The following is a 12,749-nucleotide window of genomic DNA, read 5'->3' on the forward strand; positions in this document are numbered from 1 at the left end:
AAAGTAATTGCTGGAAAATAGTCTGGGTGTGAACTTGGAGGGTTGTGGGGTGTGGGTGGGAGAAGTATGGAACAGTTTTTTTGGAGGGTGGGGAGGGATTGTTAGAGAGCCTCCCCCATGCAGATTTTGGCTGATCCCTAGCCTCTCTCATTCAATCAGGCACATCTGCCCCCATCCCCATATGTCCCTGCACCCCCTCCCCTTTGCCCCATGTGTCCCTGCACCCCCATTAAGTCACTCCCCATACCCATGTGTCTCTGCATCCCCCACTTAACCACCCCTTCCCTATGTCCTTGCACCCCCACTCCACTAGCCCTTCTGAACCTCGGTCTGTGACTCCCCAGCAGCGCCATGTGCCCCATGCTGTCCAACCCCCCATATCCCATGCCTCCTGATGTGGCCCCAAGGGCAGAGCACTGTAAGGAATGCAACATCTTCTCTTCCCTATCCTCAGCTGGGGCTGCTCCTGCCGGGGAGTGGCTACTCTCTGTTCTGGCACCACAGTGGCCCCTGGTGGGCGAAAGGCATAACTGCAGCACTTTGGGGCAGAACGTATTTTCTGCTATGAAAAAAAAAATCCCTGCAGCACATGAATTTTGTGCATGTGCAGTGGTGCAGAATTCCCCCAGGAGTATACAGGTAAATGTCTACGTCTGGGAACAAAGAATGCGGCCCGCCTTACAGGATGGGGGACTCTATCCTGGGAAGCAGCGACTCTGAAAAAGATTTGGGGGTGGCTGAATATGAGTTCCTGGTGTTATGCCATGGCCAAGAGAGTGAATGCGATCCTGGGATGCAAAAAGGAAGTTACTCACCATGTGCAGTACTGATGGTTCTTCGCGATGTGTGTCTGTCCTCATGGGTGCTTCATTGTAGACGCACTTGTGTCCTTGCATTGCTGATTGGAGAACTTTGCTAGCAGCGTCCACTCAGCCTGTACAGGTGCTGTCTCCCCTCATGCGCTGCCATGAGGATAACCACCGTGCATGGGCTAACCCACCTCAGTTCTTTCTCTGGCTCCAGGGAGTATGTTTGGACAGTGCCAGGGCACCCATCACGTCAGGAACCATGGGATGAGAAGTTAAATTTCAGTGACAGGAGATGGGGTTGGGGCAGGTGACAGAGGACGGGTGGGGTTTGATTAGGGTGATGCAGTAGGGCTCAATAATGGGGTTGGGTTTAGTGACGGGTGATGGGTTGGGTGAAAGGTCATGGGGTCGGGTTCATTGATGGGGTGGCGTTTGGTCATGGAGGTGTGGGGATGGGTGACAAAGTGGGGTTGGATGATGGGGTCAGGGACAGTGATAGGTCAGGGGTTGGGTGATGGATGACAGGGTAGGGGTGGGGTGATGGGGTCATGGTCAGTGATGGTTTGGAGGTTGGGCGATGGGGTAGGCTTTGGTGATGGGTTATGAATGAGCTCAGGCTGGCCTCACCCCTTGCCTGGTGCCTATAGCCAGGAAGGGGTAAAGACCCCTCATCCCACCCACAACATGACCCTTTTTCAGGGTCACATTCAGGCTTCCCCCATGAATCAGGCCCCTCAGGCCCTGTGCCACACGCTCCTGCAGAGCCGAGCCCTCCTGTATCCCTGCACCGGGGCCATTAGAGATGGAGACGCACCAGCAGGGACCAGCCGGCCCATCTGCATCTAGGGCCAGGGCAGCAGTGCCCCCTACAGAAGAGTCCCAGGACTCTGCCCACTGAGGGTTCAGTGGCCCAGCGCCGAGGCTCTCAGCCCTTCTCTTCAGAGGGTCACTCAGAGAAGAACCCCCAGTGCAGGCAGGAGCAAGGTCTTAGCCCAGCACCTTCTCCCCAGTTGTCTTCCCTTCCCCTCGTCCAGGGTGACGCTGCTGCCCCCAGTGGAGACGCTGAGGATTGTCTTACAAACCACCGCAGACTTCCACTCCCAGTTCCTGCAGCAATATTCCTGAAGAGTGGGTGGGCGAGTGGGGGTGTCTTTGTCCAATGAATAAATGGTGTTAATCACTTTACAAGATCAACCAGCAGAGGCCTCTGCAGATATGGGGTGGAGATGAAAGATAATCTACGCATGGCACAGCTCCTAAACAAATACTTTGCCTGACTTTTTAATAATGGTAATGAAGAGCTTACAGGTAGGGGCTGGGTGGCTAAAGGGAATAAGGATACGGAAGTCGAAATGACCAAATCTGAGGTGGAATTAAAACTCAAACATCTTAATGGGACTTAATTGGGAACCCGTATAATCTCCATCCAAGAATATTAAAGTACCTGGCACATGAAATTTCAAGCCCAATAGCAAGGATTTTTAATGAAGGTGTAAACTCAGTGGCTTCAACACTGAACTTCATAAGTTTATGTAGGGGATGGTATGATGGGACTGTCTACAATGGTGTGTAGCTGATCTGTGACTGCTAGCAGCAAATATCTCCAATGACCGGTGATGGGACGCTAGGCAGGGGGGGCTCTGAGGTATTACAGAGAATTCTTTCCCAGGTGTCTGTCTGGTGGGTCTTGCCCAGATGCTCAGGGTCTAACTGGCCATATTTGGGATTGGGAAGGAATTTTCCCCTGAGTCATATTGGCAGAGACCCTGGGGATTTTTCACCTTTCTCTGCGGCATGGGGCATGGGTCACTTGCAGGTTTAAACAAGTGTAAATGGTGGATTTTCTGTAAGGTGTCGTCTTTAGATCATGATGTGAGGACGTCAGTAACTCAGCCAGAGGTTAGGGGTTTGTTCCAGGAGTGGGTGGGTGAAGTTCTTTGGCCTGCAATGTGCAGAATGTCAGACTAGATGATCATGCTGGTCCCTTCTGACCTTTAAGCCTATGAGTCTACAGAAAGTCAATGTCTCCTTTGGCCATTTGCCCACAGCAGAGTCACAATACAAAGTGCCACGAATGTCTGGGTCTGCTCAGCAAACACGGCTCTCTGGGATAACAGGAGGCTGGGCGGCAGGATTGAGGGGCATCGGCCGAGCTGTGGGGGAGGACGCCAGGATGATGACAGCAGACGTACGTCAAACTGTTACGACGGGAACTTGGCCGCACTCCTCCACACATTAATAGTCACCTTGCTGCCCGGGCTCGGGGCTGGACACCGCTTTGTTGCCACTGCCTGGCTCACGTTTACTGTGCACAATATATGGGTGAAATTCAGCCCTGGCATAAGCGGCTGCAATTGCAGTGCCACCAGCAGAGTTGTGCCCAATTGCACCTGCCGGGAATCTGGCCCCATGTCAGCTGTCAGCTCTGCTCTTCCAGCCTCCTGGGGCTCCTCAGGGTCAGAGGCGTCCCAGAAGGGGCCAAGCAGCTGCAGAGTTCGTGGATGGGCAGGCCAAAGCCAGCCCCGCTCTGCTGATGGCCCAGGACTAGCAACGACAGCAGGGCAGCTGGAGTTGTGGGGAGAGCTGTTAAGGAGCGTTGGGTTGATGGGGGAATGGAGAACAGGTGCCTCAGCCCCAGGTTGGGAGAAGGGGCAGGGGAGCCAGAGAGCGGGTTGTACTTAGGGGGTGAGCAAGCTGGGGAATGGGCACTGGGAGGAGGGAAGGGCCGGAAGCAGCAGCAGAAGAGCTGGATAACCCAAAGCCATCTGGGCTTTGGAGCTGAGGCCCCCGTGGCTCATGTGGGATCAGAACCACGTTGCTGTAGGGGCAGGGAAGGGGAGGGGAGACATGGCCAGAATGGCGCGGGATGGAGACAAACGACAGGAGAGATGCAGGAAGGGACCAATGGAGTTTATTAGGTGAAAGCGGCTCATTTCTGCACCAACCTCCCTCTTCTCCTGCCCCCAGCCCAGGGAGAGGTGCTTCCCCTCACCATGGACTGTGTCACTCCTGCTTCCTAGCAGTCACCCACGGGGGTGCCGTAGACCTCGACCTCACACAGGGTGAGAGACTCCACCCTGTCCGGGATGGTGATGGTGACGTAACGGCCCTCCATCCCATTACAGGAGATGGTGCTGATGGATCCTGGTGTGGTGTCGGTGATGGTCCCGCAGCTGCAAAGAGCAGAAGACAAGAGCGAGAGGCTGAGATTAGGGAGCACAGGCGAGTTGGCAGCAGGACTGCTGACCCTTTACCTCTGAGCCTGCAGAGCCCAATGCACGGAGTGAATGACAGACTGTAAGAGACGGTGTGTCCCTGTTCCCATCATAACCCAACTCCGACTAGAAATAGGGTACGCATTTCATCAGTCAGGGTCATTAACTGAGGGAGCAGATAACCGAGGACACGGTGGATTCTCCTTCCCTTGGAGTCTTTAAATCAAGACTAGACAACCGTCTAATAGATACACTGCAGCTCACACTGAAAGGATGGGCTCAGCATAGAATCACTCTGTGAAGTTTTCTGACCAGTGTGATACTGGAGGTCAGACTAAGTGATCGGAAAGGTCCCTTCAGGTCTTAGAAATCTATGGATCCTAGGAAAATCAGTTCCTGTTGACTTGGATGAGATAATTCTACACGAGGAGCAGCTCTGAGGGCAGAGAGAGAACATGCAGGGGGGCCTGGAGAGGTCGCTGTGCTCAGCGACATGCGGTTCCCTTCCAGCCAGGAGCTGACAGCACCGCCAGCCCAGCGCCTCCAGCCCCAGGCAGCTCCGAGGGGAATAGACCTCGCCCTGGCCCCGGTGGCAATGAGACCCAACCCCTGTGACTGAGCTGGGAGGAGTCGTCTCACTCCAGAGCATGGGAAAGCAACTCACATGGGGTCGTCCTTGCCATGGCCAGCCTTGGAGTCTCCCACGTGGATCTGGGCCCCCTTGATTCTCTCCCCACAGCAGTCCTCCCTGTTCTTCACGATCACCGTGGAGACAGAATGCCGAGAGTCCAAATCCACGTTCCACCACGGCTCTGTTTCCTGCTCGGTGTGGGTGCAGGAGTCATGGTCCAAAATCCCATCGCATTTTCCATCCACGGCGTTCCCGGCCCCGGCTTTTACAGGCCCGTATTCCTTGAGAGTGGAGGACTGAGTGGCCAGGCGTCCCAGCGCCAAGTTCTGAGCTGGAATCAAAGGGCGTGAAGAGGGGAAGTGGGACATGCCCATCGTTAGGGTACAGGGGCGCCGGAACAAGGAGGGGGCAGGGGAACATGGCTCTCCCATTTTTTACTGGCCATAAGGACTAGCAACGGGGGGAGGGGACGGAGTCTTGGTGGGAAAGAGGCGGTGCAGGAGCAGGGACTTGGGGGAAGGGGTGGCATGAGGGTGGGGTCTTGGTTCAGCTGTTGGTGCCCCCCACACACACACAGTTAGGAAGCTTCCGCCGCCTCTGCTGGGGGGCTCTAGACACCCTTTATCCCACACGGAGCCAGAGCCATGTCCCAGCAGCGACACACAAACCAGCCTCTGCATGAGAGCCAGGTTCCTAGTGGGAACCTTCGCCCCAGGGGACAGGAGTGACAGCAGGTGAGTGCTGGGTTCTCAGCCCCGACTGAGCCTCTCAGCCCCCCCACGTCCCATACCCAGCTGGAGCTGGTCCCCCCAAGGCAGAGATGGGGCAAGATGTTCAGATGGAACCTCCCCCATCTGCCCCTGCCAGCTGGAGCCCCTGCCCAGGTCAGCGGTGGGAAGGGAAGAGTGTCCCAGGGTTTCTGCTGTCTCACTAGGCAGAGGTTGGGGCAGAAGGGAATGGGGTAGAACATAAAAGGGAATAAGTTTCCATTCACATTGTGCCAGCTCCTTACCCACTGGTGATTGGGGACAGCCCTGAGCTATGACCTCAACCTCACACAGAGTGAGAATCCCCCTCCTGCCTGGGATGATGATGGTGACGTAGCGGCCCTTCAGCCCGTTGCAGGCGATGGTGCTGACGGATCCCAGTCTGGTGTCGGTGATGGTCCCGCACCTAAAAACAGAGCAGAAGCCAAGAAGACAAAACAAGATAGATGTATTCAAGTCAACAGGGCCTGATGAAATTCATCCTAGAGTTCTTAAGCAATCTCAGAACTATTAATGATTTGTTCAAGAACTTATGGAGGAAGGGTAAGGTCCCAGAGGAATGAAAAAGGATAAACATAGAACCTCTCTCTAAAAAGGGAAACAAGGAGGACGTCAGGAATTCTAGATCAATCAGCCCAACTTCCATACCTGGAACGAGACAGGAAGAAATTATTGAACAATAAGTTTGTTCAAACCTAGAGGATAACAAAGTTATATTTTGTAGCCAGCATGGATTTGTTGAGAGCAAATCATGCCAAACTATCTAATTTCCTTCTTTGACATTGGTCTAGTACACAGGGGAAGTGGCAGATGTGATATATCTGGACTTCAGTGTGGCTTTTGAAACAGTCCCATGTGACATTCTCACAAGCAAACTAGGGAAATGTGATCTAGAGGAAATTACTAGAAGGTGGGTGCACAATTGGTTGGAAAACCATACTCAAAGAGTAGTTATTAATGGTTCACTGTCAAACTGAGGGATGTTTCTCGGGGTTTCCCATAAGGGTCGTTCTGTTTTGAGTACTGTTCAATATTTTCATTAAGGACTTCGATGATGGAGTGGAGAGTGTGCTTATAAGATTTATGGGTGACACCAAGTTGGGAGGGAGCACAAGCACTTTGGGGGAAAGGATTTGAATTCAAAATGACCTTGATACATTTGAGAACTGGTCTGAAATCAACAAGATTCAATTCAATAAAGACAAGGGCAAAGTACTGCCCGTAGGAAGGAAAAATCAAATGCACCACCACAAAAGGGGGCTTAGCTGGAGTACTGCTGGATAGGATCTGGAGTATCACGGATCCCAAACCGAATAGGACGTAAGAGTGTGATTTCATTGCAAAAAAAAGCAAATGTCATTCTAGGATGTATCAACAAAAGCGTTGTACGCAAGACATGGGAGGTAATTGTCCTGCTCTATTCAGGATTGGTGAGGCCTCAGCAGGAATACTGTATCTAGGGTCTTTCGGGTTTGGGTTTTATTTTGTTTAATTTTTCCCAGGTATTTATCTATGTTTATTATAACAACAAAAACAGGTGAAAAATCGATGGAAGAAACTTAATTTTTCTGGATAAGTATGGAGGTTTATTTTGGTGGATGGAAGGACTGGGGGAAAAAGGATGCAGTAGATGAATGCTTGGATGAACGGAATTCAATGTGGTTTGCTGCAGAACTAAAAGAGAACTCAAAACACAAGGCCACCTCCGAGTTTAAGAAAACAAGACCTCTCTAATCCGCAAATAAAACTTTTCATTTGAAAAAAACAGGGTTACTGTTGTTGACGTAGAACTCTGACCCTATCAATATTGACATTTAATAATTGGGCCACACCATTTGCAGCGCATACACTCAACTTCATCCTTTTCTTCTATTGGTTTTTTTTTAAACTTTTGAATATTTCCTTGTATTCTGAAACGTATTCTGATACAGATTTTCGTTTTCTTCCCATTTTAGTGTCAAATCTTTAAACCGCTATCTGCTAATAGCTTGAAATGTGTACGTCGTGGGTGTGAGATTCATCAGTACGTTCAGATGCGCATGCCCTTCAGAGCTTGCGTGCGTGCCTGTTTGTTTATTAGGTGTATCTTCTAGACTAATACAGAGCCTTACTTCAACAGGCAGCGTTGTGTTATCGTCATACCTAGCGGTCACGCAATGGATTGTATTTTCCTAATAAAACAAGGGTTTTTTATATACTTGAATGATACAAAAGTAAGGAGAAAAATCGGATAAAAATGGATAATGCTTTTTATAAAACCCGAGATTTCTTCGGTAAAAATCAGTTTAAACTAAAAATAAAGGGGCTTAACTATATCGAATTCTGGGCACTGCACTTTAAGAAAGATGTGGACAAATTGGAGAAAGTCCAGCGGACAGTAACAAAAATGATGAGATGTTTAGACAACCTGACCTCTGAGGAAAGGCTGAAAGAACAGGGTGTGTTTAGTCTAGAGACAAGAAGGCTGATGGGGGTCATGATAACAGTCTTCAGACAGGACCCAGGTTGTGTCTCAGGGTAGCAGGCCCCTGAGGAGGTCAGGCACCCAGCCTCCCCGTGACAAGCTCTGCTAAGGAGAAGGAGCCAACCCAGATCCACCTGTGAGCAGTTAATTCCCTAGGTGGCTGGGTGTCCGTCAATTAGTTAAGGAAATCCTGGGCCTAATAAAGGGTTATGAGGGCTCAATCAGGACACACAGATCACAGAGGAAGCTCCTGAGGAGAAGGGCTTCTCAGGGGAGCTGGTTAGGGAGCGCCCCAGGAAAGGGAACCTAGGAAAGGTGTCCTGGATGGAAGTGATGCTAAAAGCGGGGAAATGCCAAGTCTGGAGGGAAAGCTGGTCATAGAGAAGGGACCTTTCCAGCCAATGGCAGGCGCTCCAGTCCCAGCGGAACTACACGTCCTGCAGAGAAGAGCTGCAGTGATTTGACCTCATGGGGGCTGAATCCAGAGAGGGAACCCTTCCAAGGTGATGGCAGGAGGGCTGACTCCAGAGCAGGGACCCAGGTTGAGTGAGCCTTACAGGCAGGACCAGATTTCCAATTATGCACAGTAGACATGTGCGATGGGGCTCCGGCATTCTAGGGGTACCCAAGGTTGCCAAGTATGCAATTTTCTACCCAATTGGGCTATTTTTAGCTGTCAGTTGCCAGGTTATTTTTAGTAGTTGTGAGTTGTGGTATTTTGGGCTATTTTGCTGCCCTGCTGACGCTGGCCACACTGCTCAGGAGTTCTTGGGAGGGAGGGAGGGAGCCTCTCCATCTGCCCCATCCCCTGCCAAGATGCCCCACACACCGCTGGTCTCATGTCGTGCCCTCTCCCCTTAGGTGATGTTTGCAGCATGCACAGAATTCTTGCCCAAGAGAAGTAGAATTTATTTGTTCTGCAGAAAATGTGCTCCAGTTCCACCATTCACCCTCCAGGGGTCGCTGTGGCTCCAGAACACCCTGAGCAGGCTGAGGCTGACTGGTCTGGCGGGTGACAGCAAACAGCTGGCAGGCAGGTGACGGGGGGGGGGCCTTTTTTCCTCAGGTGACAAGTCACCGCAGCCTCCTTGGAGCCAGGTTAGGAGGCAGAGGGGGCACACAGGGCTCCTGGTAGGGGGGTCCCAGGGCCACGTGGGGAGGGAGGAGGGGCGCTGAAGATGCTGTGCCTAGGGGCACGTAAGTGTAAATCTTGCCCTGCTTACAGGTAAGGAGCCTGGATGAAGGAGATGGATGGAGTCAAGCGGGGCAGACAGGCGAAGGTTTACTCCCCTCCTCCCTCATCTAGGATTCATGGGGATGAACGCTGGCTTGTGTACCGTGGTTTGGCCTTTGGTTAAATAAATTAGACCCCTGATGGGGCACTAATGTTCACTACATCCAGCCCTCACTGAATTCCCTGAAAGCCCACGAAGGGAAACAGAGGCAAGGACACAACCACAGTTCCGCACTCGGACGGTAAGAGGCGCTTCTGGGGCATGTGACCAGCAGCCCAGGTTGTTACAAAGAGATCAGCGATCAATTGCTCTCCATGTCCACAACAGTAGGACAAGAAGTAATCTCCTTAGTTTGGAGCAAGGAAGACTTAGATTAAATGTTAGGAAAACCTTTCTGGCTATAAGGACAGTTCAGTATTGGAATAGGTCACTAAGGGAGGTTGTGGGATCCCCGTCACTGGAGGGGATTAAGAAGAGGTTACACTAACCCCTGCCAGGGATGCTCTAGGCCAGGGGTAGTCAATAGGTGGACCGCAGGCCAAATCTGGACCACCAGACACTTTTGAACACACCCCAGAAATCTTTTTATCCCCTTATTAGCATCATTTGTTTATTATTTTCTCTGGAGTCTGTATCTTGACTATACCTTGACCAGGAACTTTGGAGCTTGACAAAAAAATTGACTACCCTGGTCTAGGTATATTTGGTCCTGCCTCAGTATTGGGGGACTCACTAGATGTCCTCTTGAGATTCCTTCCTGCCCTACATCTCTGTGTATCTATACAGGGCGAAGGGAACACTGTAAGAGATGCTGCCTGCCCTACTCCCCATCACAACCCAATTCAGACAAGAAATAAGGGTCACTGTTTTATCAGTCAGGGCCATTTACCACTGGATCAAGTGACTGAGGGACTCGGTGGATTCTCCTTCCCTTGAAGTCTTTATATCAACATTGGACATCTGTCTAACCGATGCACTATACCTCACAGAGAAATTGTGGGCTCAGTGCAGAATCCCTGTGTGAGGTTTTCTGGCCCGTGCAATACAGGAGGTCAGACTAGATGACTGGAAAGGTCCTTTGAGGCCTTAGAAATCTATGGATTTCAGAAAAATCTGTTCCTGTTGCCTTGGATGTGATGATCCTACCTGGGCAGGAGCTGTGACGGCAGAGAGAGAACACACAGGGGCCTGGAGGGATTGTTCTACCCTGGATTGCCCTGCAGCGGTCGCTGTGCTCAGTGACATGCGGTTCCCTTCCAGCCAGGAGCTGAGAGCACCGCCAGCCCAGCACCTCCAGCCCCAGGCAGCTCCGAGGGGAATAGACCTCGCCCTGGCCCCGGTGGCAATGAGACCCAACCCCTGTGACTGAGCCGGGAGGAGTCGTCTCACTCCAGAGCATGGGAAAGCAACTCACATGGGGTCGTCCTTGCCATGGCCAGCCTTGGAGTCTCCCACGTGGATCTGGGCCCCCTTGATTCTCTCCCCACAGCAGTCCTCCCTGTTCTTCACCATCACCGCGGAGACAGACCGAGGACTGCCCAAGTCCACCCTCCACCACGGCTCTGTCTCGCAGTCGGTGTGGGTGCAGGAGCCATTGTCCCAAATCCCATTGTGGTTTCCATCCACGGCCTTTTCAGCCCCAGCTTTTTCAGGTCCGTAATTCTGGTATGTGGAGGACTGAGTGGCCGGGCACCGCAGCGCCAAGTTCCAAGCTGGAATCAGAGGGCGAGAAGAGGGGAGGTGGGACGTGCCCTTCGCTGGGGGGCTCCAGACCCCCTTTATCCCACACGGAGCCAGAGCCACGTCACAGCAGTGACACACAAACCAGCCACTGCATGAGAGCCAGGTTCACAGTGGGAGCCATGGCCCCAGGTGACGGGAGTGACAGCAGGTGAGCGCTGGGTTCTCAGCCCAGGCTGAGCCCCTCTCAGCCCCCCACGTCCCATACCCAGCTGGAGCTGCTCCCCAAGGCAGGAATGGGGCAAGATGTTCAGATGGCGCCTCCCCCGTCTGCCCCTGCCAGCTGGAGCCCCTGCCCAGGTCAGTGGTGGGAAGGGAAGAGTCTCCCAGGGTTTCTGCTGTCTCACTCGGCAGAGGTTGGGGCCAAAGGGAATGGGGTAGAACATGAAAGGGAACAAGTTTCCATTCAAGCTGTGCCAGCTCCTTACCCCCTGGTTGTGCGGTGCATTCCTGAGACACTCCAGTCCCTGCCAGGATCCCGATCACCATTAGTAGATGCCAGAGAAACTCCATCCTTGCACTGTCAACATAGAAGAGCACATGAATATTTTATTCAGAATAAACTACAGCCCTAGCAAGTTTCAGATGAGCAGCTCATACATGCAGTGGGAGTTCTGCTGGAGGAGAAGGTATTTGTATTATTTGTATGTGTAGAGGCTTGTAGGGGCTTTGTGCTGGGAGAGAAGCTGAGCCCTGATTAGGGGGCGGGGCTTCTCTGCCTCGGGGTCCTAGAAAGGGAGCCCGTCAGCCAGTCAGGCCGTGGCACAGAAGCCAGCAAACAGAGCTGTAAACGGGAGTTTCAGTGGAGTTTGATTGTTGGGGGTTTGTTTTCGCTGTGGGTGGTGGCGTTTTGGTGGGGTTTGTGTTTCCCAGACTAACAGGGTTTAGGTGGGAAGGTGATGACAGACACAGAGGCAGCAGTGGGAGTGACCCACGTCGTGGAAGACACAATGAGGATGACTGGATGTGGAAGCTGCAGCATGTACGTGATCCTGGAGGGGGCACCTGGTAAGAGTTTTGTCTGCATGAAATGCTGCCTGATAGAGCTGATGGAGGAAAAGATCCGAGGATTGGAGATGCAGGTGGAAAGCCTGGTTGAGTTTAGAAGGGGGTTCGAGCAGATTGTGGAGCAAAGACATGAGGCAGCTGAAGGGAAAAGCTCAGACTTGCAGATGGAAGCAGGACTGAGGAATTCTGAGGGGAGACTGCTGGGTGAGGAAAGTGGACAGTGAAAGCATGTGACTAAAAGAACCAGGAAGAGGAACAGATGGGCTAGTGAAGGAGAAACAGAGCTCAAGAATAGGTTTGCAGAGTTGGAAAATGAAGAAGGGGCTCAGCAGGTGGTCACTGAAGGTGGAAGGACAAGGAAGAAGAGAAGAGCGGCTAGTCCTGTAGGAAAAGGGGAAGAGTCAATGGAGACTACACCAAATATGAGCCCCAGGAGGATACAGGACGGGTTGAAGAGGATTACAAGGGAGAATAGGAATGGAAAGAACTTGCAGCCAGAGGTAACGGGATAAACAGGAGAATTGCACCGTCACCAGGAAAAGGCAGGTCTACGTGATCCGGGACTCCTTACTGAGAAGAATAGTCAGGCCTGTAACCAGAGCTGATCCAGAGAACAGAAGGGTGCTGTCTTCCAGGTGCTAAGATACGGGATGTGGACCTGAGGCTGAAGAGGATCCTAATAGGAGCAGGAAAGAATCCACTGATTGTCCTTCATGTGGGAACAAATGATACAGCTAGATTCTCGCTGGAAAATATCAAGGGAGACTATGCCAGGCTGGGGAAGACGCTTAAGGAAATTGAGGCTCAGGTGATCTTCAGTGGGATTCTGCCTGTTCCTAGAGAAGGACAACAAAGGTGTGACAAGATTATGATGATCAAC

At 52.0% G+C, this 12,749-nt stretch overlaps 1 protein-coding gene across 1 annotated transcript in view; it reads right to left on the reverse strand.

The window, feature by feature from the left end:
• Positions 1 to 11,549, reverse strand: part of LOC102945113 — a 52,171-nt gene extending 40,622 nt beyond the window's left edge. The window contains exons 1-5 of the mRNA XM_043541900.1: positions 11,290 to 11,549; positions 10,536 to 10,833; positions 5,668 to 5,828; positions 4,689 to 4,986; positions 3,837 to 3,982 (exon numbers count right to left, since the gene is read on the reverse strand). Of these exons, the coding sequence (XP_043397835.1) occupies positions 3,837 to 3,982; positions 4,689 to 4,986; positions 5,668 to 5,828; positions 10,536 to 10,833; positions 11,290 to 11,374 (988 nt within the window). The 5' untranslated portion in view covers positions 11,375 to 11,549. The remainder of the gene's footprint in view (positions 1 to 3,836; positions 3,983 to 4,688; positions 4,987 to 5,667; positions 5,829 to 10,535; positions 10,834 to 11,289) is intronic.
• Positions 11,550 to 12,749: the final 1,200 nt, after the last annotated feature.

This window comes from Chelonia mydas, chromosome 2 (genome assembly GCF_015237465.2).
Source record: "Chelonia mydas isolate rCheMyd1 chromosome 2, rCheMyd1.pri.v2, whole genome shotgun sequence".
Taxonomy (NCBI): Eukaryota; Metazoa; Chordata; order Testudines; family Cheloniidae; genus Chelonia; species Chelonia mydas.